The sequence below is a fragment of the Psammomys obesus genome, unplaced genomic scaffold (genome assembly GCF_907164565.1).
Source record: "Psammomys obesus unplaced genomic scaffold, mPsaObe1.curated_primary_1811, whole genome shotgun sequence".
Taxonomy (NCBI): Eukaryota; Metazoa; Chordata; class Mammalia; order Rodentia; family Muridae; genus Psammomys; species Psammomys obesus.
In genome coordinates this window covers 2,355,846-2,381,386 of record NW_026593947.1, presented here as the reverse complement: position 1 = coordinate 2,381,386, position 25,541 = coordinate 2,355,846, and the positions used below count along the sequence as shown (strand labels likewise).

Here is a 25,541-nt window from a genome sequence, read left to right as displayed (position 1 = left end):
GCTGTTCTGGAATTTCTGATCCCCCTGCCTCAGTCTCCCCGGTGCTGGGGCTACAGGTGTGCAACACCATGCCCGTCCTCCCTTACATCTTAATAATGAAAGCCTTTCCCATCTGTATTTTGTCAGAATTAGAACAAATCACATCATACTCAAGACAAACTTGGGGAATCTCCATCGCCTCAACACTCAGGACGCACAACTATAAACGACAATGTCAGCATCACGTAACCGAGAGGCAGAAGCAAGCACTGCAGTGAGGTGCACCTCCACAGCCAAACCCGTTGTAGTTCAAAACAGTGTGGAGAAAATCCTTACTTACGTAAGAAAAACATGCCCAGAACTTTGGAAGAAACTGGGGGAATTTATGAAGAATCAATATAATAATCCACTCAATAAAATATTTTATGGATGCTTGATTGTTGATGAAGCCAGCATGGAAAATCTTGTCAATGATCCTATTCAAGAAGTTCTGAGGAAGAAAACATAAGGTGAACTGTTAACACGCTTTTACTTTTCAGTTTATAAAAACCTCCTCAACTGAGGCTGGAGAGGTGGCTCAGCAGGTAAGAGCATCGGCTGCTCTTGCTGAAGACCTGGCTGTGCTTCCCAGCACCCACAGGGCAGCTCACAGCCACCTGTCACTCCAGCTCCAGGGCACCACCACCCTCTAGTGGCCTCCGTGGACACGGTACAATCGCAGCGCACAGACATGCATGCAGGAAAACTTGCACACACATGGAATAGTGAGACAGGCTTTCTGGAGCATTTCTGCTGCTTCCACCAATTCCATGATGAAGGTTTTGATCGTCTAGACTTTTATGGGGAAAGGGAAAGAGAAAAAGGTCTAATAATTTCCCCAGTTTCACACTTCATTCCTGTGGGTAGTGCGTGTGTATGTAAATGTTCATGTGTGCGTGGGCTTGTGGGTGCAGCTGTGTGCTTGGATGTGGGCACATGCATGTGGAAGCAGGCCAGAGGGTATCGGTATCAGTTAGGTGCTTTCCTCAGTCACTCTCCACCTTATTTTTTGAGGCATGGTCTCTCTAGTTTGGACAGACTGGCTGACCAGCTCCTGCCACCTCCACATCCTGAGGATAGTGCGCCACCAAGCGTGGTTTTATGTGGGTCCTGGGAAGGGACCTCTAGCTCCCCGCTGAGCCTGTGCCCCCCAGTGCTCAGCTGAGTGCTTACGTGGGAGCACTCATGTGCAGCCTCATTTCACACCTGGACCCAGCAGCTCAGAGACAGTTCCACGGCCACCCCAACCCCCATTCCCAGATGTTCCATAGTTGAGCTCCAAACTCTCCCTCACCCACTCCTCTTCACAGTCACACTTCTGCCTGAGTGATAAGTATGTAAGCATCAAGTGAGAAACAATTATTCACATAAACACATTTTAAAATAATGATTGTTCCCTCTGTCTCTCTGCCTGTCTCATACACACATAATTTTTTTTAATAAAAAAGATTTTCGAACTTGAGAAGCTAGAGTCATCAGAGGAAGGAGCCTAAGTAGAGAAAATGCTTCCATGAGATCCAGCTGTAAGGCGTTTTCTCAATTTGTGATCGATAGGGGAGGGCCCAGCTCATGGTGGGTGGTGCCATCCCTGGGATGGTGGTCCTGGGCTCTATAAGAAAGTAGCTGAACAAACCAAGGGAAACAAGCCAGTGAGTGGCACCCTCCATGGCCTCTGCATCAGCTCCTGCCTCCAGGTTCCTGCCCTGCGTGAGCTCCTGTCCTGACTTCCTTTGGTGATGGACAGCAAAGGAAGTGTAAGATAATAAACCCTTTCCTCTCCAACCTGCTTTTCAGTCGTGGTGTTTCTTGAAGCAATAGAAACCCTGACTAGGACACAGAACAGGAGAACTATCACACCTGATCAAACCTGGGGAACAGGACGAGCAGCGTCTGCCACACACGGTTCTTCACCCGATGCTGTAGGGAGTTCTCATGGTAGCGAGTTCTGGACTTGGATGCCGACTCATCCTGGGGAGACGAGTGGAGATTGGGGTCAGCCACCTACCACACCTGTGACTGCTAACAGTATCAGTGACAACTTCAGATCTGGACGGTGTTACAGAGCAACACTGTGCACACTTCTGCTTCTGCCCCTTTGTCCTATTTGATTTTGAATCTGCACTTCAGTGCGGGTTACTAAGAGGCCGAAGAGTTCAGTGCCTCCTCTAGACACAAGATGGTAGCACGGAGCCCTTCTGCAGCAAGGAGCTTTTCTTTCTGGCTGCCGGCAGTCCCAGCCAAGCAGCCCACCTTCTTGAGGGTTTGAGCCCGGGGCCTCCGTTCTCCCTACCACCAAGCTAGAGCTTCAGCCCTCAGGGTTACTTTTATCTCCAGCCTCTGCTAGAGCCAGGGAGCCGCTGAACGTTGTTGCACGCGCTGTCAGACTCCTCTAAGATGAGAAGTGGACAAGCATCTTTGGGCCATTCCATCTCAGTGGGCTCCTCCCCTTGGGCTTCTCGGGGGCCCTTTCTACACGACGCTCTGCTTCTCCACTCTCAGTTCTACCCAGCCTTGAGGCTGCCAACAAACACCGCTTCCCCAGAGACAGCCCCACACCCAACTCCCACAGCGAGGACGAGAGACTTATTTCCACAAAAAGTGCTTCCTGGGCGTTATCCACCAAAGCTGACCTGCTCCCTTCAGGAGACAAAAGTCTGGGAACAGTTGTGTTTTAAGATCTGTGACTAAATGGACTCCCTAATCACCCAAGCATCCACAGGTTAAACAGCAGAGCAGAAAACCAGGACACAGCTCAGAGGCAGAGCAACAGCCTTCTACACGCCAGGCCCCGGGTTCCATCGTCATAGTACACTCTGCCATCCTTTCTGCTTCCTCCAGCTCTACGAAAGCCATTCTGCAGAAGGGATTTGGCAGGTGCTCTGGCAAGCTCAGCACAGCTGGTCCTTTTTACCTGATATGCAAGAGATTTTCATCAACCCTACGGGACCCAATCTGAGCCTGACAGTATTGGCGTCAGTCAGTCTTAAGACAGGTACCTGTCGGCTAATACTCCAGCTGGACTCCATGCAGAGTCACTGAGCAGAGGATGCTGGGCATGTCTGTGAGGGGCTCAGATCAGGGTGGGGTGGGAAGACCCCGTCTAAATGCGGCTGTGTGACTTGATGGGCTGGGTCCTGACTCACTGGAGGAGGCACTGGGCTGAAGGCCAGCTTCACCTCTCTCTGCTCCCTGACATGGACTCATAGCTGCCTCATTCGTGCCTTCCTGGTCACAGTGGACTGCGCTTTTCAAACCAGGAACCAACACAACTTCCTCCCTCCTTCCTCCCGTCCTTCAGGTTCTTCTGTCAGGTCTTTTTTCCTGGCAATAAAAGAGGTAAGAGACACCACAGTCGCCGAGATTTGCATCCTCTCGGCACGGCCCTCCTGCCGTCTGCCGGTTATTCCACTTCACATATAAATAGTGTGAGCGCATAGCACGGTCAACACAACATGTCTGCACTGCAACCAGAGACACAGGCGAAGGCGACATGGCCACGGAAGCAGATCAGAAAACCTTCGAAGACAGGAGTACTGAGCCTTAATCAAAACAGCAGAGCCTCCCCGCCAGGCTTTCTGTGGCAAAAGGTGCTAAAATACTGTGTGTGCACGTGTTCAGGGCAGAGAAGGGCAGTGCCAGGGCACGGCCTGAGGGCAGCAGCACTTCCCTTACCTTAGCCAAGAGCTGGATGGCAAGATCTTCTAAAAACAGCCTGTGGGCTCTGTCGGAGCCATCCAGCAGACACAGGAACTTGACAGCACAGATCCTCACACAATAATCTTCTCTCTTAGTGCTGAGAATATAAAGTGATAAGCCATGTTAACATGTTTTAGAAATAGAAAAACACATCAACCGTTTGTACCAAATCACAAGTACCAAGTCCTCCCCCGAAATGGGCTTGAGATTAAGGACTTCATGACTGTCCTTCTCAACCGGGGGAGGGGGGGGAGGGGCATGACAGCAGACCCCAACAAACAAGTATCTATAGGCGAATGGGCACAAATCTACCCACCTCAGGGATCTGCGCACGCACACACACACACACACACACACACACACCTGTCCCCAGACCCTAGTAAGAGAAAGAGGAACAAGAACATGGGCTCACACTCCCCTGCCCGCCTCTGCCTCCTACCGTACAGGAGGAGCCGAGTGCTCAGAATGTCTACCCATCCGCATCAAGGTGAAACACTGGCATTCCCGCATCTCGGGCAAACTTCAGATGTTAATAAACACCACTGTAACATGCTAACAAGCACTTGGCAACACTCCCTTGAAAGTGACACTGAGTAACATGTTAAGCCAGCCAGCAAGCAAACAAACAAAACAATAAATAGTATTAAATCAAGAATAAAAGAGGAGGTTAAAAATCAATTGAGCAGGCTGGAGGATGTCCTAACCATCTACAGCACATGAGCTCAGTTCCCGCATCCCACCTCCTGGAACCCCAACTCCAGGGCCCAACACCCTGTTTAGACGTTTTTAGGGGCCTGTACTGACATGCACATACCCATAAACAAATACACACAGACACACATAAGTAAAAGTCTTTGAAAACAAGTAATAAGTATAACAATGCTTCCATTTAAGGAAGTGTGCCAGATGACTTAGGAACAGCTGGCTCTGGAATTAACACTTGTTACAAATATTCACAGTAATCGCTTGTCAGCCTTAACTCTATAATCACAATAAAGGATCTCACAATCTTTCCATCTTTCAAACACACATGCAGGTTTTTGAAAGAAGATGAGAAAATAAGACTTGAATAAGAAGTATTTGATAAGGTCCAAAAATTTCAATTTAGGGATGGTAAGATGGCTCATGAGGCACTCGTGGTGCTTGTAATCCCAGCACTTGGGGAGGCAGAGGCAGGCGGATCTCTGAGAGTTCAAGGCCAGCCTGGTCTAACAAAGCAAGTCCAGGATACTCCAAGCTACACAGAGAAACCCTGTCCTGAAAACCCAAAAACCAACCAACCAAACAACAAAACCCAGAGTTGCCCTCTGACCTCTATATGCATGCCATGGCACAGCCCTACCCTTTCCAACACACAGTTATAAATATATTTAAGTTCAATTCGATAAGAACAGTCATTCTAGAAACACACCCTCATGGCCTGTCCCACACTCACCAGCTACACACATGACTATGTAGGGATTTGTGTATGTTAATCACTCAATGAAAGGGTTTCAAAACGAAACAGAACACCTCAGGGCCTTTCACTCACTGTATCTGTGTATAATGTATTTACTTGTTAACTGTGAATTCTGTGATAAATCTTATAACCAAATGAAGGGTTAAGGAATGAAGCGCACAAGACTGCCCCCTTCCCCCCCCCCCCCGCCTCCCTCAGGGAGGAGCAGCGGCGTGACCGAAGGCCCAGCTTTACTTGGACTAGCCTGTGCACCGCATTTCTAAAAGGAAATAGTGAAGTTATAACTAAAATTTATGAGCAAAGAATACTATTATCTTTAATACATTTTTGAGGCCTGTGTTACAGTTGGTTGGGAAACTTCCTCTCAGGTTCATGTGTTGAGGGTGTGGCGCCATCGTGGACTCTGGATGGTGGGAGGTGGGGCCTAGCTGGAGGAAGTGGGCCCCTGGGGCAGGCTTAAGATTTACAGCCCTGCTTCATTTTCCACCTCTCTCTGCTACCAAGCTCCACATGCCACAGCCATAAGCCAATCCTTGAAGCCACAATGGACTGTATCTCCCCAAACCTCTCTAAGGTTGTTTGCAGGCATTTAGCCACAGAAAGGATAGTGGTGATGATGACGACAAAACTATATATCTAACCCTAACTTTTATGAAATTTATGAGTAACAGAACTAGAGAGATGGCTCAGCAGTTAAGAGCACTAGCTACTCTTTCAGGGGACCCAGGTTCAATTCCCAGGATCCACATGGTGGCTCACAGCCTTCTGCAACTCCATTTCCTGGGATCCGACGCTCCCTTCCAAGCTCTGCGGCACCAGGTATGTGTGTGGTTCACAGACATTTGGTGCAGGCCAAACAGCCAAATGTGTGAAATAAAAATGAACAAATCTTTTAAAGTGTTATGACTAAAGATTGCCACACGGGGTAAAGCACGTGGAATATCTCACTGGCATCAAGACACGAGAACTGGGCGCACTTACTTCTCTATGACGACGTTGGCCGCACAGTCTTGTCCAAGGTTTTCTATGAAGCTTTGGACATCCTGAATAAGTCTTAAGAATATAGGAAGAGAAAAAAAAAAAAAAAAAAAGGTTCAGAAGAGAGAAAAAAGTTACAGCTCCAAAGTGAATCCCACAGCCTGGTTGAATGCTCAGCGCACACATGAGCCCACCCTGGCATGACAAGGTGACATAGTGGCATTTTTACCTCTGATCGCGCCTAAACACTGTTCCAAACACACAGGCCTCCAGGACAAGTTCACTATAATCCTTAGCACTGGAGAAGCAGCCCTGGCACCCCCCGGAGGCAGCTGCTACCCAAGACTGGCAGCAGTGACACACCAGAGCATTGAAGACCCCTGTTTTTATGGAGGACATTTCAATTAGCTTGCACATAATCTGAAATGAAACACAGCACTCCGATTAACCTCTGGCCTGGTCGGCTAGGAAGAAAATGAGCAGAATAACGATTCAGATTAGCAGCATAAGGGGTTTGCTAGCAACTGTCACTTCCAGGTGTCGGTTCCTCAAGAAATAAGCCTCCTCCCAGCCTGGGTGGTTGGTCTTTACAGTGGACTTGACAGACTGAATCCACGAGGAGACCCATGTTGGTACGTGCGTCCAGGGGCGACCCCAGAGAGGTTCAAATGAAGAACAGGAAGATCCACTGCAGATGCGGTGCAGCATTCTGCAGGCTGGGGTTCTGGGCTGAATAAAAAGGAGGAAGTGAGCTGAGCACCAGCTGCAGCCCTCTGCCTCCTGACTGGGTGGCACTGACCAGCTGCTGCCCGCCTGCAGCTGTGCCCTCCCCAGTGGGATGGACTGTTCCTTCCTTCCTTCGTTGCTTTTGTCATGGCGACGAGAAAGGAACTCAGAGCCTAGCCCCAAACCCTGCACACTGAACACAGGATACGTACAGCTTTTGACGTCAGCCTACCTGGGTTCAGTATGGAAAACCCTGCAGGGCCTGCTGCACAGTGCTTCTTTAGGCAGTCCCTCCCCACACAAAGGAAAAGAGTGAGGCCTCCCAAATTCCCAAACCATAACTTCCCAAATGAGTCAAGGTTTTTTTGTTTCTTTGGTGTTTTGAGATAGGATCTCATTTTGTAGACCAGGCTGGCCTGGAACTAAGGAGGCCTCTGCCTCCTGGGCGTTAAGATCTTAAATACTGTTTGAACATGATGGGAAAAGCCGTGGTCTGAATGTTAAGTGTCCCCACAGCTCATGTGTTCTGACCCCTTTATCCATCTGGGGTGATATTTTGAAAGCCTCTGCGGGGAACAGACTGGCCCTGCTCTGCTCTGCTCTCTGCTTCCTGATGCGTGACCACGGCAGCAGCCACCACTTCCGCCACTGCGGAGGGGGCAGCCACATTCCTTCCCTCACACGGTGGACTGTATCCCCTGAAACCGTGAGCTGAAGCCAACCACTCCTTTCTGGTCACAGCAGCTGAAAGTAACACACCGGCAGGTCGCCCACTCCCCTCCTTCCCTCATGCCGAGCAGGGCCTGTTCTGAGAACAAAGCCAGCAGCACAGTACTTGGCTATAAGCACCTCTTTCAAACTGAAAAGAGAAAAAAGTTACCTCTTTTATTTTGAAGTATGCCTGACCCTTGAGTTTTGCAGCAATGGTAAGAATTTCATTATCAAAAACAAAGTGAACAAAAGCTTTTAAATTAGGCCAGAATGTCAGCTGAGTGTTGCTCAGGGAAGATACGATTTTCCAAGCCACATCAAAAGATTCTACGCAGAGCGGCTCCTCGGAGGTCAGGAGCTGGCAGGAGGGTGAAACGCAGTGGTCAGTCTTGGAAATGCTGTTGTTTCTTCCTCACAGGACTCACCATTTCCCCCACCTCACCTTGGGAACCAGCACCTCCATGCAGCGGAACACAGGCTCGATGCGGCCCGCAGGGAGGACCGTGAGAACGTCCAGCGCCGACCGTAGGGTCTGCTCGGGCCTCTCAGCGGCAGGCAGAGAGCACTCCAGCAAGCCACCTCCTGCAGCTGGCGTAAGGAGGTGGTGCTTTCTCAGCAGGAAGGACAGGCAGACCCACTGGTCGTGGAGATACTGTGCGACTATTTTTCCCCATCCTTGCGAAGATGAGGATTCTTCAAACACACTGAAATTTGTAAAAGAAAAGATATGAAGGCACAGTTTCCCAACTCTGTCCTCATTTCTCTGGCATGTAGTACCATTCCTTACAGAGGCAACAGATGAGAAGTGTAAAGGTGGTCAGGCCCCTGCAAATCCACAGACAGAGCAGGAGGGAGTGTGGCTGGGAGCTAGAGCTTCGCCAGCTTCTCCATCAGTGGGTGAGTGCACCATGAAGCCCTCTCCTGGATCCACATCCACAAGCTTCTCAGTCTCCAGAACCATTCAGGGTTTCCTTATGAGCTACCTGCCCTCAGAGGAACTGTTACAGCAACACAGAACTGACCGAGTCAAGGGATACAGCAGCCACTAAACACTGAAGCAGCCACACAGTTTGCAGGTACTTCCACAACCTGGAAAGGCTCACGGAAAGTTAGGTCAGAAGGGTTGGGAGTTTCTGACAAGGCAGAGGAGGAAACTAATGGTGCCCTTTCATCAAAAACGGAGCCTCAGCCGGAGGCAGTGCAGCACGCCTGTGATCCCAGCACTCGGGAGGCAGAGGCAGGTGGTTCTCTGTGAGTTCTAGGCCAGTCCAGGACAGCCAGGGCTACACAGAGAATCTCTGTCTGAAACAAACAAACAAACAAAAAACCCCACCTCATCTCCCCAAATACACTACAGCATGAGCTCCACCAGGGACCACCAGCCACCAGGACTGCAACAAAGACTGGACTGGACCCTTAACATTCCTCCCCCACCTGCCGTTCTCCAGCGAGCACACTCCACTGTCCAGTATTCACCTGCCGTTCTCCAGCGGGCATACTCCACCGCTCGGCTCCTCTGAACGGGGCTTCTGCAGCATCTGACTGAGTGGAAGAGCTGACAGGAAGCTGTCCACAGGCTCGGCGTCGGGAGGACAAGTCTGCAGCACCAGAAGCTGGTCCTCAGCCTCACACAGAGCTGCCAGGGTGGCCATGCTGGCCACTCTCTGCACCTGATGACCCAGAGTTGGCTCCTGCAGAGGACAGAACACCCTGACATAAGGGGAGCAGGCCTCAGTCCGAGGGGACTACCACGCCTCATGTCCTGCCTCCCTTCTTGCTGCAGCCCATCGTCTGGGGAAGAAAAGAAGTTTGCATGCGGGGCTCTCTGTGGAAGCTGGCCTCAGGTGTGAGAGGAAAGTCCAACCTCCCCGACGAGGGCTGCCTGGAGCTTCTTGTATGGCATGCCAGGTGCTTGTGGATAACGATGTCCTGGCCTGTCAGGGCTCAAAGCCAGGGAGCAGCCTTTAAAGCTAGGCTTTTCGCTACTCTGCCTTTCTCTGCTACATTTAAGAAACGCCTGCAGGTGCTAAAATCCAGCACAGACACATCTGCACAAATCACTCCACAAAGTACCAAGAAGGAAATAATCAGCACTGTGTGGCACGGGCCCACTATGGAAAAGAAGGAAGGAGAGACCTTGATCCAGCAGAGCGACCTGCCACTCACTCTCCTGGAAGGGCCAGGCCAGACAGGAGCCCCGGGTAGGAGGTGCGAAGGTCTGAGTGAGAAATCAAGCCAGGCTCACATGAACACGTGGTCCCCAGCTGGTGGCACTGTGGGTAGCTGTGAAGTCCCAGCGAGCAGGGGTGGGCTCTGGGGATAGGCCTTGAAGGGGGTCCTGGCATGAGCTCTTCCCTTTCCTGCTTTGCTGAGATGTCAAGAGCTCCAGTCTCAACCCCACTGACAATCAGGGGCTGCGCCCCACCATGACACTGTCTCCCCAAACCCTAAGCAAGAGGTGACTTCCTTTAGGTCACCTCCGTCAGGTAAGTAAGGGGCGCACACTTGTTGCAGAGAAGCTGTAACACGGGGCGCCTTGGGGACAGGGAGGAAGGGACAATATCGTGGAGGCCAAGAAAGGAAGCCAAACATGGTGGCTGAACTTGAAGGCTGCGGAGAGGGTTCTGCACTGGGCCAGTGTGGGCAGAAGACAACAGATGCCGCCCGAATCTGCGCTGGGGTGATGGTGAGACTGAGGAACCGGATGCAAAGGCACATGGTAAATGCGGCTGCTCAGGAGGCTGCAGCAGGGGACCATGAGTCCTAGGGCTGCCCAAGTGAGTTCACTGTCAGCCTGAGTACTCTAGGAAGATTCTATCTCAAGCTTGAGTGTGATGGGCTGGGTTGCGGAGTGGTGAGCACACGCCTAGCACAGAAGTGCCCTGCACTGTAGGCTGTGGCCCCAAGTGCTTGTAACTGCAGCGGGACAGGCGGAGGTCTCTGGACACACGGTGACCCAACATTGACTGAGCCATCAAACATGATAGTCTCGGTGCTTGTGGCTGTGTTCATCCATCCTGATGGACTTCACGATGGCCTCGGTTCTGACCTCACACTCTCCCTTTACTGGCACACCACGCAGAGCCAGTGAGCGCGCCAGACACGCCTGGACCCAGACCGAGACTGCCACATCTTACAAACACTGCAGTGATGGTTTCCAGCTCTCACAGAGACATAGCTCAGTTAGAGAAAACAAAGACTGCGGCGCACTTCTACAGTGGTCCCTCCGCATGGGAGCGAGGATTATTGTCTCTGGGTTGTACTGTTAGACAAACGCGCACACACCTCATTAGTCCGCAATTTGCTTTCTTCTCTGAAAAGACTAAACTGTATGCATACCAAAGAACTGTGTTAAAATAAATTGCTTTATGATTTGTTTTCTGCAAACTTGTGTTCCCATTTTATAGACCTATATTACCAAGGTTCATGAAGAAATTTCTTCAACTAAATGTGGTCACAAGTGGAAAAAAAAAAAAAGACCTGGCTTAGGGTATGTAGAGTATTTGAGGTCCTGTGTTCAAGTCTCAGCAGAAGGCAGGAAGAAATGGAGGGAGGGTGTGAAGGAGAGAGGGGTAGAGATGAGAAGAGGGAGGGGGAAGAGGGGGAGAGGAGGGAGCAGAGAGGGAGGGGGAGGAGAGAGATTAGCAGCCCTCACACAGCTAATGCCGTGATGCTGCAGCTGTACCCTCACAGTACTGGCACCTGCAGACAGGATCTTAAGAATCAAATGTCAGAAAATCCTTATTATCACTGCAAAACATTGTGGAACAATCAGACAGGTGTTCCTCGGTGCTCCTCCCTGGACATGGCCCCCTCAGCCCAGGATTACCTGTCCGCCCTCGGCCTCCTGCAGACGGTGAATGCACGAGTTTCTCAAAGGGGAAATGAGTCGGCTGATGGAGTTTCCTGCTTTCCAGCCCAGCTTCACCTGGAGGCCCGTGAGCTCCGCCAACACCGCCAGGTACAGCTGGCAGCGGTCCAGATCTGCCACCTACAAGTGTCAGGACACGTGAGGACAGCGGCCCTGTGACCACCACACAAGCAGAATTCAGGCAGGAAGCAATCCTCGAGTTTCAATGCACTAAGACGACACTGAAGGGAACCAGCCACCCACCACGCAGAGCCCAGGATCTCACGCAGGCTAAGCGTGTCCTTGGCAGCCTGGACTCTCCCTGGTGACACTTCCAGAGCACAGCTGACCCACACTGCTTAGGAAGCCTGGGGAGGCAGAAACTGTTCAGGGAATTCTTTCTTCCTTAGCAAATAGTAATATCCACTGCAGGGGACCCTTGTGTTTTCACGCCTCTGTAACACATTTTGTGCAGTCACAATTTTCCCCTCCAGGCTTCTGGCGACTCCCAGTGGCCTTCCTGTTTCCCTACGACACCTTGTGCTGCCTCAGAAACACGGGTGAGAGGCTGCTCAGGGGAGGATGGGCACCTTCGCAGTAGCTACACCCCTGAAGGAAATATCCATCGTCCTCGGAGGACTGTTTCCCACCCTCAGGACGGGACGCTGACAGCGTTTCCTGCCCCCATGTCGGGTGTCGAGGGCCTCAAATCCATGACAGTGAAACTGTCTAACATGGTAAGACAGACATCACCTGGGGAAACTGAGGCCCAGAAGGGCTCCATCCCTTGCTCGGCTCACACTTACTAACACTGACGGAATGGAAAGCAGGTGTGGCTGTTTGATGTGAAACGTCCTGGAGAGGCTGTGCGTTTACACACGGGACCCCAGGGCCATTCTGGGCGATGGTGAGACCATGGGAGCTGTAGTCCCTCCGGGGAGTCACTGCTGGGGCAGGCCTCGGGTGAGCGTGCAGCCGCTGCCACAGCGGATGGAAGAGTGACGCTCTGAGCCAAAGCAAACCCTCCTCCCTCAGTGCTGCTCTGGGCACTTTGCCATGCTGCCCTGGGCTGTTCAGAAGTGTGCGACAGCCCTGCCTCCCAGAGCGGCTTCCGGAGGCCGCGCACCACAGAAAGCCCCTTTTCCAGTAGCCCGGTGAGTGTGCACAAGGAAAAGCAGCAGGACAGGTGGGGAGGCAGCTCCCGAGCCCGACTACTCACACTGTGGAGCTTGTCCACGCTGAGTCTCCTGAGCAGGAACCCAGACACGCTCTCTGCAGCAGACATGACGGAGGCCTGCAGGGCGGCGGACACCTCATCTGCGGGGAGAAAGGGTTTGGTTAGCTTGGCACAAGTGGGGGCTTCGGCACTATCACACCAGAAGCTCTGCACAGCTGAGTCACCGGAGTCCAGGACTCCGCACCCTAGGCCCAGCCCGAGGACTCCGGGCACTGTGGTGCTGGCACACGCTGAACGATGCCCGCACGGGTTTAGACACAGACTTCTCACAGCAGACACCACGGCACCATGTTCACGGCCCACTAATCGCCAGCCACTGTGCAAGAGAGTGGTGCAAAGGGGAGCCCCCTGATCGGGAGCTGGGTGTTCTGCAGCATGGACTGGGGCTTGTTTTAGCATGCACGGAGGTTCTAAGGCCCCAAACCATGAAACTATCAGAAGAAAACATGGGAAAACATCCACTTCATGCTCAGCAGTGATTTTCTACATGACCCCGGAGCCCTGACAGCAAACGGACCCAAAGATCCTGTGGAGGACACGGAACAGCAGAGCATCCTGTGGGCCAAGTGCTGGCCAGAGGGCGCTATGTAGCAGTGTGTGGCCGAGTGCCAGCCATGGAAGGCCGAGTGCCCTGTGCTGCAGCTTTAGAGCAGGAGAGGTAGCCCTGGGCTGCGGCTATCATGACAGACAGCAGCAGCAGGGCAGGGAAGTCAGGAAGGTACAGGATGTCCAGCTTCACTAGACTTCTCCCCAGACTGTGGAGTTGAGTGTGTTAAACATGCACAGCTTTTTGATGTTCCCAAGGAAAAGGTTGAAAATTGGAAAAAGCCATGTGGGCCAGGGCTGCAGCTTGGCTGGCAGAGGGCTCGCCTAGCATGCATGGAGCTCCAGGTTCCATCCCAGAATCAAACCAAATTTGGCATGCCAGGAATCCAGGCGCTCAGGAGGCAGAGGCAGACACATCACAATTTCAAGGTCATTCTTGCCTACAGGGCATGACTATGGTAGCCTGGGCTACGTCAGACACTTTCAAGAAAACCAAACCGTAGTACAGCAATGCACTGTGAAAGAGCACACACACACACACACAGTTGAAATGGCCCGGTGCATAAAGGTACATGCCACCAAGCCTGATGATAGAAGACCATCCCCAGGGCCCACAAGATAAGAGAAAACTGACTTCTGAGAGTTGTCCTCTGACCTCCCTGTAAGCGCCGTGGCTCGCTCAAACCTGCACACATCTGTGTACACAAATATAATACGGGGTAATGACAGCCCAATGGCAAACTGCATGCTGTACAGGCAGGAGGACCTGAGTTCTGATCCCACATAAAACCTGGGAATGGCACTGTGTGTCTGTGAGCCTGCATAGGGGAAGGTGGAGCCGGGATGGACACAGTGGAGCCCGGGGCCAGGCAGCCAGGCTCGCCAGCAGCGCTGGGTTCTGTGTGGAGACTCGCTCAGAAAGCATCCCACCTGAACCTCTGGACTTGATAGTCACACAGCTACACACACACACGCACATGCCTCCCACATGTCAAAGTCAGTAAAAACACATTCTAGTGACAGTAAACAATCCTCCCAGAGGACCAGCTGGGTGCCCATAGCACTCCAGGACAGGATGTGCATGGGGAGGAAACCAGGGGCACCCACTCTTTCTGAGCAGCACCCAGCACGGGCCCAGAGCCCGCTCATCCTCACCATCCTGGGCACCGGGACCTCTTGGCACACAGGAATGCAGCAACCTCACCAGCAGCTGGAGACAGCTGTCAGCCCTGGACACGGGCATGTGGGCACTGGTGCCCAGCCTCCCCAGGGTGTCCAGCAGGGGGTCTAGGAAGATCCTCAGCACGTTCTGCGTCCTCTGCTTTTCACTAGATGGTAAAGGAACACCCCGTCAGCCATCTCAAAAGCACAATTCCCCATCCTGCACTCATGCAGCAAGCGGGCTCCAGGGATACACAGTTCCTTCATGCACGGCGCACAAGGACCTGTAAGGACCATTCCCTAGGTCTGGGCCTTCCAGTGTCTTCAACCCTCACACTTTGGGACACAACCTGAACACATGCTGTATTTAAACTGCTGAGGTCCTGACCAATGGTTTTGCAGCAAAGCAAAACAAGAAAGTGGAGAGAAGAGAAGGAAGCAGAGGAAAAACAACTAAAATCCACGAACATGTAAAAACTGTAAATGAATAGCTAAGAAAGTGTAAATCAGTGAAAGACGCGTACCGTCAACGGGTGTAAAAAAGACACCTGAAAGTTATAACACTGTTGTGAAGGATGACTCTGGCACTAAAACTTTGTCTAGAAGAGATCTAATGTGTCAAGGGAGCTACACACACACCAAAGTCCCGCCTGAGCCAGGCACCTCTGCTGCCGCAGAGGGAACGACCCAGCCCTGGGCTCACAGGCCATCTCGTCCTAACTGCCATCTTCACCTACGTCACACACACCATTGCGCTGGGATCTTCCCAGCGCAAGCCAGTAAGCAGCAGACGTTCTCCCGTTTAACACTAAGTTGTCAACCTGGCCTCTCATTTGCCAGCCTGCGAGCACCAAGTGGCCTTACTCCTATTAGCCAGCTGATAAATCAAGCATTCCTTTAGCAGTGCCCGGGTCCCAGTGCCGGCCTGTTAGTGGCCCCACCAATCACCGAGACATCTAGATGCTCCTAATAAACCTCCTCAGCCTCCCTACCCACCCCACCAGCGCTGACGAAACACTGACCTGAACTGGGTCTTCATCCCTTCCACGTCCACAGCCAGCAGGACCATTAGGGCCGTCAGCCTCGCATCCAGCCAGTCTGGCACGAAGCCGCTCTCTTCTGCAGAGATAACCAAAGTTACGGCTTAAGGCACGCTCTCGGGGCCTGGAAATGGTTCATTGGGAACAGGTGCTTGCAGTCAAGCCTGATGGCCTTACTTGGTCCCCAGACCTACATGGCGCAGAGAGAGCTGACTCTCAAGTGTTCTTCTGACCTTCTGGCACACACACAATTCTTAATTTTAACTCCTTCAAAATTGATACACTGAAACCAGAACAGCGACAATGACTCCTGACCCACACGACGATTTTCCTGACACACGCTACCTCATCAGAGCATCACACATGAAAATGGTAAAATCAAATCCTTGACCTTCCATGGGCAGCAATCCTGGCAGGCACCCGGGCTCTCGGGCCCAGAAAGTGTTCAGCCACGATACCAGAACTGCAATTCCAGTGAGGGCCACACTGGAGAGATGTGGCTACAGCTGAAACACACACTGGGCCAGTGTCCTGGTCTGGGGACACTGATCTGAGGGGACAGACAGCAGCCTCCCACATGGAGGGCCCTGGCCGGACACACTGGTCAACAGCAGGGTACACACATGCGAGAGAATGCAGAAAATGAAGTGACAGGTGGCCCTGGACAGGAGGGGTGGGACACCAGGGCAGCCATGGAAGCCACCGTGTGCTAGCAGCAATGGAGGTTGTACTTTTGCCGCAGGCCTAACCCAGGAAGCTCCCAAGCAATAACAGAGAGGAGACACTAAGATCATTGGTGGACAGATGTGGGCTCTAGAAGGACAATTACCTGATCAGTCAAGACCCACTCCTGGAGCAGATTAGAGAAATTAGATGAAATGAGCAGATCTGAGTGGAAATTTCAGATGTGCTAAATTCAAAGGCACAATTTCTCCAAACGATTGCAAATGAGCTTATTGAAGAGGACACATTAGAAATGTAAAATCCTAATTAATGAGCCTCTCTGAACTCTTCCCTCCTGCAGGCTGACACATTTTCTCCTACAATCTTTGCAGAACTGGTGTCTGCCAGGAGCAGGGCTGAGCGGCAGGGTACCTGCTGGGCGAGTCCAAGGCACAGCTTTAAACCCCAAGCCACACAAAAAGCAAAAGGAGAAAGGAAAATGCAAGAGAGGTAATAAAAATAAGCCCCAGCAAGGCCACCCTCCCAAAAGCGTGCTCTCAGAAACTGGCTTTCAGGCAGAGAGATGGCTCAGGGGGAAGGCTGGGTTCCGAAAGGGTGAGGATGGGGTTGGAGTTCAGATTCCCAGTGCCCAGTGAAAGCTGGCAGGAGTGGGGGTCCTCCCGCAATTTCAGCAGAGCACGGTCCCCGGGATAAGGCAGCCCGGCTGGCCAGCAGGCGCCAGGCACCCCACCTCAAAGGACAAACACGTCGTCACCTCACAGTGCACACCGTGCTTCTAGAGCATAACGGCAAGCCATGTGTGGTCTCTGGACTCAGCAGCCACACATGAAACCCTGTGCGGTGTTTGCACGCAGCAGCCTCCATCCTAGGGACCCACACACGCCCTGTGGGTCCACCCCCGCTCTGGCAACGAGCACCCTCAGAACAGCGACCTCAGAACCCAGAGAGCCGGGAGTCTGCCCACACAGCTCAAGTTCACAGCACAACCTCTTCTACTCACACCGAGATCTGAGAGCTACGTCAGGCCTCACCCCCTACAGCGGGTTCAGACTCACTTTCCCAGCCGGGAGGCTTCACGAACTCCTTAACGAGGGCCTTCACGTAGGCATTCAGCGAGGCCTCGGACCCCTCAGCGCTGCCCCTCGGGGGCCTGAAGTGTCTCTCGTTGACATGGAGCCAGTCACAGAGCTAGACAGGAAAACCATGGAGGGTGATTGCATTCTTAAAGCGGTTCTAATTTCCCCGAGCCAATCTTCCGCCTTCCACGTGCACCGAACAGAAATCATGACACAGCAGCTTGACACACTAACGGGGCAGCCATTCAGCAAGGGCTGGGTGGCACCAAAGAATGAAATGTTTAATGTGAGCCTCCTGCGTGAGCTGGAGAGGATGGAACCCAGTGTAAGCGACCGTCAAACTTCCAGAGAAGCAACTGTTTTCAGAATGGCAGTGAGCTCCTTAGGGAAAGGGGCTTTTAGAGCTCTCCAACAGCTGACTGGCGGCTCACCTCTGTCCACAACACCGTCCCACGTGCCAAGGATTCCTCTTCCCTCAGGGACGTGAGAAAAGTGGAGACCTCAGAGAGAGACACTTTCTCCTAGACAGAAAAAGCTCAGTTTAAACTCCTGGGGTCACAGCCAGTGGAACAGCAAGTGACTAAAGCATGACGTCATCAGTCAAGACCAGGAGTTACACCATCATACAGAAAAGAAGAGGAGCTGGGAGGACAGCTCAGCACCCTGGCCGTGCTCCAGCGTGAGGACCAGCGTTCCCAGAACCCGAGTAAAAACTGCCCAGCTTGCCTGGTCAGGCAGACTGCTGGAAGGCACAAGGCCTGGGCTCCACAAAAGAGCCTGCCTCAGTACGTGAAGAGCAGCAGAAGACATCTGCATGCATGCGCGTGCACACACACACACACACACATGCATACATGCATGCCGAGTGCACATACAAACATACTGAGATGCATACACCCTCAGCCCCCCACTCATAAGCATACACACTTGCATGCCACACAGACAGATGTGGCAATCTCCTATTAAAAATAAAAGGACTGACTTTGCTGTCTGCACACATGGGGACTTTTTGCGACTTTCTCTGTGGTGCAGGTGTTTGAGGCAGGCTCTCACTCTGCAGCCTCGAGCAGCCTGAATCAAGCCCCGCTTCATGTCAAGCTCAGGCAACCCTTGTGCCCCTACAGAAGGTGACATCTCTACGATACATATCTCCTTTAACAGCGGCTACCACTTTTGAGGAAAGATGAGAATAAACCTTAGAGCACACTCTAGCAACGAAAAGAAATTACTAATAAGACATGACTCTCCGAAAGCAACAGAAGGAGCCCAGCTCAGGAAAGCCGCAGCGGCTCCTCAGCCCCCAGCCGGATCCTGAGCTAGGACTCTGCAGCAGGCCCGGCCGGCACGCACAGCCCTGGGGAAGGTGGAGCCCTGCTGGAACACGGCACGGGTGTTTATTTATGCTGTCTGATGGGGGCTGCTTTAGACGACAAAAAAGAACCCCACCGGTCAGCAGGGGTCACGTGACCTACGACGCCTCAGACTCCCGGCTTTGCCCTGGGCAGCATCTTCTCGGGACTCCGTCCACCCCTGGTGAGTCACCAGCATGGTGGTCCCTCGGCCAGGCTGTGAGGATGCGTGTGAGCAGCTTTTCCTGGGAGCTGACTCTGCCGCAGCCCGGGCCTCACAAGCGCTCACCACCCTGAGTGGCAAACAGCCTGCCACAGCCCAGCACGGCCCAGCCCCACCAAGCTGCCGACACGGCCTGCACACCGCGCCCCTTCGTCACCCGGGACGCAGGACTGACCGGCACACTCACCACGTCCCCCAGACGCATGGCGGCCTGAAGAAGATAGCACTGCGCTGCACCTCTCAGCAGGACCTGGTGTGTGCTTATGGTGCACTGCAGAACGTCCCTGGGGCAAAACAAGCAGCCTAAGTACTCCAGTCACTGGCCACACAGCCACAACTTCTGTCGTACAGGATGACCACCAGGAGAGGCGTCACCAGAGCTGCAGAGCCGCTTCTCCAGCGTGGTCTTACACAGACACCGTCTGGTTTTCTTTTTAATTTGAGACACACTCAGATTTACTGTAACTCCGAGCCCAGGCAGCCTCGGGCCCATGCTCTCCTCTATCACTTTCTCAAGTTCAGGAGCTACAAGCGTGAGCCACCACCCCCAGACAAGCTCAGTTTTAATATGAGCCCAGTCTCTTTCATAAGAAGGATGAACTGGGCACGGTACCTCATGCCTATCATCTCAGACGTGGGAAAGCGAGACTAGAGGACTGCTGTGAATCAAAAGCCAGCCTGGGCTACACATGAGAAACTGCCTCAAAGAAACAAAACAAACAAGCAAATAAACAAAGACTTAAATGAAAAAAAAAAAATTTTTTTTCCCAAGACAGGGTTTCCCTATGTAGCCCTGGCTGTCCTGGACTCACTTTGTACACCAGGCTGGCCTTGAACTCACAGAGCTCCACCTGTCTCTGTCTTCCTGAGTGCTGGGATTAAAGTTGTGCACAACCACACCTGGCTTCAAAATGCAAATATTTTTAAAGTAAGATTTCATATATAGTTAAATATTTTCTAATTGATAGCATGATTTGATAATTGTCCTTAATTTTTAATACTTATCAACACAACTTAAAAAACAACAACAAAAAAGCAGCCTTAGGTGGTCAAAACTCAAGTCCGTATGTTATGGAATATATTAAAATGAGTAATTCATCAGCCAAACACATTTAATTTAATTATAGAAAAAAAAAGTGCATTTTTCTTACACCCACATGAACTGAGTCACAGCAAACACATGGACATATAGTGAGTTACCTGAGGGCAAGGAGCCCTTCTCCGCCCAGGGCCTTACATCTGGGCAAGCTTGCCAGCGCCCTGGAGAGGAACAAAATGGGCACAGCACACCAGTGTCTGTCTGCCATCCTCTGAATGAACTTCAACAGGAAGCAGCCTGGAAGAAACGGTTTGGAAAAAAGCTGTGGCTGCAGCGAGCAGTGGAAAAACCCTTAGCTTCCTTAGTCAGGAAGAAGATGTAGACAAAACCTCAATGAGACAGCACCTCAGTCCCACAAGAATCACCAAAAGCGGAGAATGGCGACAAGAGCTGGGAGGAGCTAGAGAAACCGGGGCTGGCGAGGCTGTGAGAGGGTGCAGTAAGCTGGGCGGGGGTACAGAGCGGGTGTGACCCCGAGAGCCCCCTTCTAGCTGTGCCCCCTTCTAGGACTCAACCCAGGCGCATGCAAATCCACACACAAGGACATTCACAGTAGCACCAAGAGGCTCAGGGCTCCATGTCCAAACTCAATGAAAAGCTAGCCCCAACCTGGGGAAGCCGAGTCTAGGACCTGGGTGTGGGCTGGGGACTGTCCAGCACCTAGAACCCGGTTCTTTGTTTAGCCTGTTTGCCAATGCTCAGCATACAGACCATGAGGCCAGTACTGTCCAGACACCTGCATGGCCGTGATCCGAGTCACGTGACGGCACATGCACCAAAACATGCTACCAGTTAAAACGTAAATTAAAAATCTCTAAGGACATACTCTTTGTCTCTTCCGGAAGAAGAGAAACGTAAGTGGCTAGAAACTTCTGCAGCTTTAATCCCAGAGGAGGGCCGCTTCCCAACAGCTGCCCTGGGGACCTGAGGACAAATGGAGAAAAACAGAATGTAAAACCCACTGACAAATACACGCATGGACGTCTAAACGCAAGGTGGCAGCAAAGTAACTGCGTGTCTTCTCCCCCCGGACCTGTGTTTACTGTGCCTCACATTCAGAGCTTTCAAGCACAGAAACCTCCAGAGGCTCGCACACAAGCAGTTCCCGGCCATCAGCCGAAGGGGCGTGGCAGCCGTGAGGACCCGCCCTTCCTCCCTGTGCGCATCACCTAGCGTCACTGACATAGCTGGGGACGGTCGCCAAAAGCTGCAGTTTGTCGTTCCAACCTGTAACCCCGTCTCCGGGTCTAACGTGAAAGAGCATTCACAGCAAAGGCAAATATTAGCGGGGACTCACTTAATTATGAACACATACTCAGCCATGGTCAGCCATGGGGGTTTTGGCCCTGCGTGTTGTCTGCTAAGTGAACACAACAGGGTAGCAGGAGGCATGCCATGCTAGAGGCCTGCACCAGTTCTCCCAAAGACCAGAGGCCACGTGCTGGCTTCACACTGTCTCCCAGCCGTGGTACGCCAGCCCATGCCTGACTGACTCAAACCCATCACAGCCACAGCGAGCCATTTTATCTTTCCAATACGTGTCCATCAGACACACAGGGGCTGGTATCTTCCTGAGAGTTGGCCTGGAGGCCAGCATTTTAAAGGGATCACTGGGGAGTGGGGTGGTTTCGTTTTCAGGGGCACCCTAAGTAGGTTTGCACACAGCTCTGAATGCACTGAGCTGCTATCAGGCTACAGTATTACTCTAAAAGCTGGGGGACTGGAAAGGGCAATTTCAGGGGCAGAAAAATCTCCAAATGCGACTAAGGTACAAAACTAGCAAACTTCTGACGCTAACCTTTTCCAAGGGTGAAAGTGGTGAATAAGCAGACCTCTTATGAGCCATGGTGGCCACTGTCAGATACGAAAAGGAGACTGTTAGTGTGGAGCAGGACTGATACCAGACACACTGGTGTGAGCTCAAGGGAGGAGGACAGAGTGGAAGGAGAGACAGAGAGGAGGGAGGGACAGGGAGGAGGGAGGGGGAGGAAGGGACAGAGGAAGGAGGGGAGGAGAAGGGATGAAGGACAGAGCAGAGGGAGGGACAGAGAGGGAAGGAGGGGGAAGGAACAAAGAAGAGGGAGGGGGAGGGAAGAAAGGACAAAGGAGGGAGAGAAGAAACATGCAGGAGGATAAGTGGATTCACAGACAAACACACACAAGAGGTGACAACTAAGCAAATTCCATTGGACATTAATATCAGCTGACTATAAATGAACAGTAAATGACAATTCTTTCTACTGTCTCTGAACTTTTCTGAAAGCTATGAAGCTCAGGCAGTTAAGTCTACAGTAGGAAGGTGAGCGAGGCTTGTCTCTTGACATCCTCAGTGACTAGGCGCACAGCACCGCCACTGGGGAAGAGAGCGGCCACTTGGGCCGTCTTCCACGGCATGCCTCTGGCCAGCCAGCATGCACAGGCCCGGCCTGGTGCCCCTCAGCCATGGCAGGGCAGCGTGGGCTTACCTGCTGTACAGACAGCTCTCTGAGAGGGCATCCATCAGCGGGCCAGTAACAAACTAAAAGGAAAATGGCGGGAACTGACGTAAGTTTCCAACTGCAGCCAGGAGTGGGCCTGCCTTTGCTCTACAGGCGGATTCAGGAGAGCTGAGGAGCAGAGCAGCTAGTGCTATGGACACAGACAGAACGCTGCCCCCACCAACAGCCTCCAGGGCCCTGGGGCGGGGGTGTCAGGGACAAAGAAACTTGAGGAAGAAGCTAGGTAGGAAACACAAATAGTAGCAGGAGAGAAAGATTCCCCAGGAGACCGACAGCCTGTGCTGAGAAGGTAAATGCCTGCTTGTCTTCACCTCTTGCTTGCGAGGTCGTCTACCCTGTGGCTGCCACTGCTGCTGCTCCCACTCTGTCCATCAGAACCCAGCTTCTTTGGTTCCCCAGCATCAACTGAAGTGCTCTGTGGCCCTCCAGGCACCATCCAGTCTCCTGCCTGAGCAGCTTCTGGGTCTCTGCCTCCCGGGCCGGCAGACAGCAACTGCTGTACGCCAATCTAATAACTTCCTTTTCAACACAGTCATTCTACCACACCTGTGCTTCTGACGAACCCTCACTCACAGCCCATCAGTCAGATCTCCCCAATGAGAGAGCAACACCTGAGGTGACAGGAAGAGACTGGGACGTGGCTCAGCTGCCAGAGCACCCACCTGGCACGCTGGAACCTCTGGGACAGTCTCTAGCACCGCACAAACTGGGTGAGGTGGAGAGCGTGTGATCCCAGCACTCAGGAGGTGCAGGCACAAGGAACCCAAGTTCAGGCCCCAGCAGACCAGACTGCGTGAGGCTCTGACTTGGAAGCAGAATCTGCTGCCGCTGCCCCCGAGGCTCGGCCCTGCGGCCTGCCTGCTCTTCCGAGTCCTAACTCAGAGGAGCAGGTTCCTCCCTTTGCACCTCTTCTTCACTGGCCGAAGCCTGGCACTCTCTCCTGCCAGACTCACAGGCTCTCTGAAGCTGCCTGCCGCACTCCATCACGGCACTGACCCTTCTCTCTCCCTTTTCTCCAAGTCCCAGCCAGGCATCTGCCGAGCCTGACAGCCTGCCCACGGGAGGAAAGACACACGTGACAGAGATGTGCCTCTACCCGTGTTCTGGAGGTGCGGACGGAAGGGGCTGGGAGGCCGTTACCTCGGACAGCTCTGGGGACCACGGGAGTGGCTTCACCTCGTACAGCTCCAAGAAGTGGGTCACACCTTCTTTGGTCAGGGTTTTATTCTCGCTTTCAAACATTCTTTTGTAAATGCACACGTGCCAGGAGGGATGGAGGAGCCAGCAGCCTGCCGGAACAAGCACAGATGCTCGGAGACTGGGTGACCAGCAAATGCGCATGCGTGACAGCCTCAGGCTGTAAGCCTGCTGAGCCCAGTCTCTCCAGCGGCCAGCATCCTGGGCACCGCGGGGCTGTGGCGGACTCCCGAGGCAGTAAGCTGCCTGCACAGACAGGACTTGAGGTCTGGGTGCTGCTCGTGCTCCCCTCACCCCGCTGACTCAGGCTGACGCGGCCACCCCAGCCTCCCGCCTCTGCAGACCCGCTCCGCCCCGCTCAGGGCTGCTCAGCTCCCTAAGGCTACTCCCCGCCAGGCCTAGCCCCCTTCACATGAACTCCTTTTGGTCCCTTCTCTGCTCTCTTCATAGGACTTGGAGGAAAAAAAAGGCAAAAATGAAAAAAAAAAAAAAAGTGGAAAAACACTGTTTTACCACCCCAGCCCACACCAGCCCACAGGACACCGACTGAACCCACACAAGGGATGGCTCGGTAGCTAAGAGCACTCGACACTCCCCGAGCACTGGGGTTTGATTCTCCCACATCGGGCGGCTCACACCCGCCTGTCACTCCCTGGCCTCTGAGGGCGCCTGCACACTTACACACACATTCACATAAATAAAAACAAATCTTTCTAAAGGATGGAACAAGTGTGTGCCTCTACACATTATTTCTGATTCTTAAATAGCCTCCATTTAATTAGAAAAGTCATGTTTTTATCTCACAGTACTTTTTATCTCACAGTATTAACTAAATTGGCCTATTGTTTGTAATTTACCCCAACTGTGCTTTTCAACGGTCTGGAAATGGTAACTTTTCCAAAAAAAAAAAAAAATGTTTTGCTAAGAGCTGTGGGCAAAGCATTAATGAGGGCATCTTTTTAACAGCAAGTGTTCAAGAGAACAGCAGGATTCCATTAAACGCTAGCCCCAGGTGGGATGAGAGATGCTAACGGCCTGTGTAGGACAGCCACAGCCTGCAGCAGAATAAATCCAGTTCCTCAGGGTCAAACTGTCAGGGAGACAATCACTCAGGGCGGGTGCCGTGCCCCACCGGGCCTGGTCCTCAAGCTAAAGCCCATGAGACAGCACCTTCTGGGCTATGGACGGAGAAAGCCTCCAGCCTGAGCTTTCACTGCTTTGCTGGCCTAAGCTTAATCTCACAAAGCCACTTTGGGAAGCTCCAGGTTTGCTGTTTCTCCTCATTCTTCCAACTCAGGGTGACTGAGGGCTCAAAACTCATTTGAAGTCACACCCTGAGTGTCCTCTTCCTAAGAACACCAAGATAGAGCACAACTGAACTGCCCCAGCCAGTCTAACGAACAAGACAGGCGTGTGTTCGTATACTTAAAGGTCTAGTAAGACACGAAGGCTGGAAAGCAGTTTGAAGCATGCACTCATATCAAAGGCTATTGTTAAGAACACAGCAGCACCACAAAGCGTTGGCCATTTCTCATCCGTGTCTGTGTGGCAGGACTCGCATCCACGTGCACAGACGCCTCGTGTGTAGAGGCCGGAGGCTGGCATTGGGCGTCTTCCTTGACCCTCCCTCTTAGACTGGAGGCACCATTTCTTGGTGAGCCCAGAGCCCACCGATTTGGCGAGGCTACCTGGCCAGCTGGCCCTGGGGCCCCGTGCCCGCCTCAGGAATGCTGGGATCTTAGGGGGTCACCAGAACCGCAAGGCATTTACGTTGGTGCTGGGATCCGAGCACTGGTCCTCGTGCCTGCACAGGACGCCCTCACCTCCCGGGCCCTCTCCACAGCCTGCTCCGCTAAGGGCAGCTAAGGACACACACTGCGATTTACAGATGAAATGGAAGGATGCTGGGCATCCGTGGCAGCAGACGCTACGCTGCACATGACTCCGGAGCCAAGGCTCCCACTGTGTGCTTTAGCTTTGACCGAGGCAGGAG

At 52.6% G+C, this 25,541-nt stretch overlaps 1 protein-coding gene across 1 annotated transcript in view; it reads right to left on the bottom strand.

Moving 5' to 3' along the window:
- The window catches only part of Tarbp1 (TAR (HIV-1) RNA binding protein 1), a 46,040-nt gene that overhangs the window by 9,973 nt on the left and 10,526 nt on the right, over positions 1–25,541 (bottom strand). The window contains exons 5-23 of the mRNA XM_055617564.1: positions 23,492–23,640; positions 22,319–22,371; positions 20,680–20,777; positions 19,955–20,090; positions 18,942–19,038; positions 17,614–17,703; positions 17,162–17,294; positions 15,405–15,501; positions 14,377–14,549; positions 12,658–12,755; positions 11,418–11,579; positions 9,065–9,279; positions 8,031–8,292; positions 7,758–7,946; positions 6,381–6,571; positions 6,155–6,226; positions 3,691–3,811; positions 1,876–1,986; positions 320–469 (exon numbers count right to left, since the gene is read on the bottom strand). Of these exons, the coding sequence (XP_055473539.1) occupies positions 320–469; positions 1,876–1,986; positions 3,691–3,811; positions 6,155–6,226; positions 6,381–6,571; positions 7,758–7,946; positions 8,031–8,292; positions 9,065–9,279; positions 11,418–11,579; positions 12,658–12,755; positions 14,377–14,549; positions 15,405–15,501; positions 17,162–17,294; positions 17,614–17,703; positions 18,942–19,038; positions 19,955–20,090; positions 20,680–20,777; positions 22,319–22,371; positions 23,492–23,640 (2,597 nt within the window). The remainder of the gene's footprint in view (positions 1–319; positions 470–1,875; positions 1,987–3,690; positions 3,812–6,154; positions 6,227–6,380; positions 6,572–7,757; positions 7,947–8,030; positions 8,293–9,064; positions 9,280–11,417; positions 11,580–12,657; positions 12,756–14,376; positions 14,550–15,404; positions 15,502–17,161; positions 17,295–17,613; positions 17,704–18,941; positions 19,039–19,954; positions 20,091–20,679; positions 20,778–22,318; positions 22,372–23,491; positions 23,641–25,541) is intronic.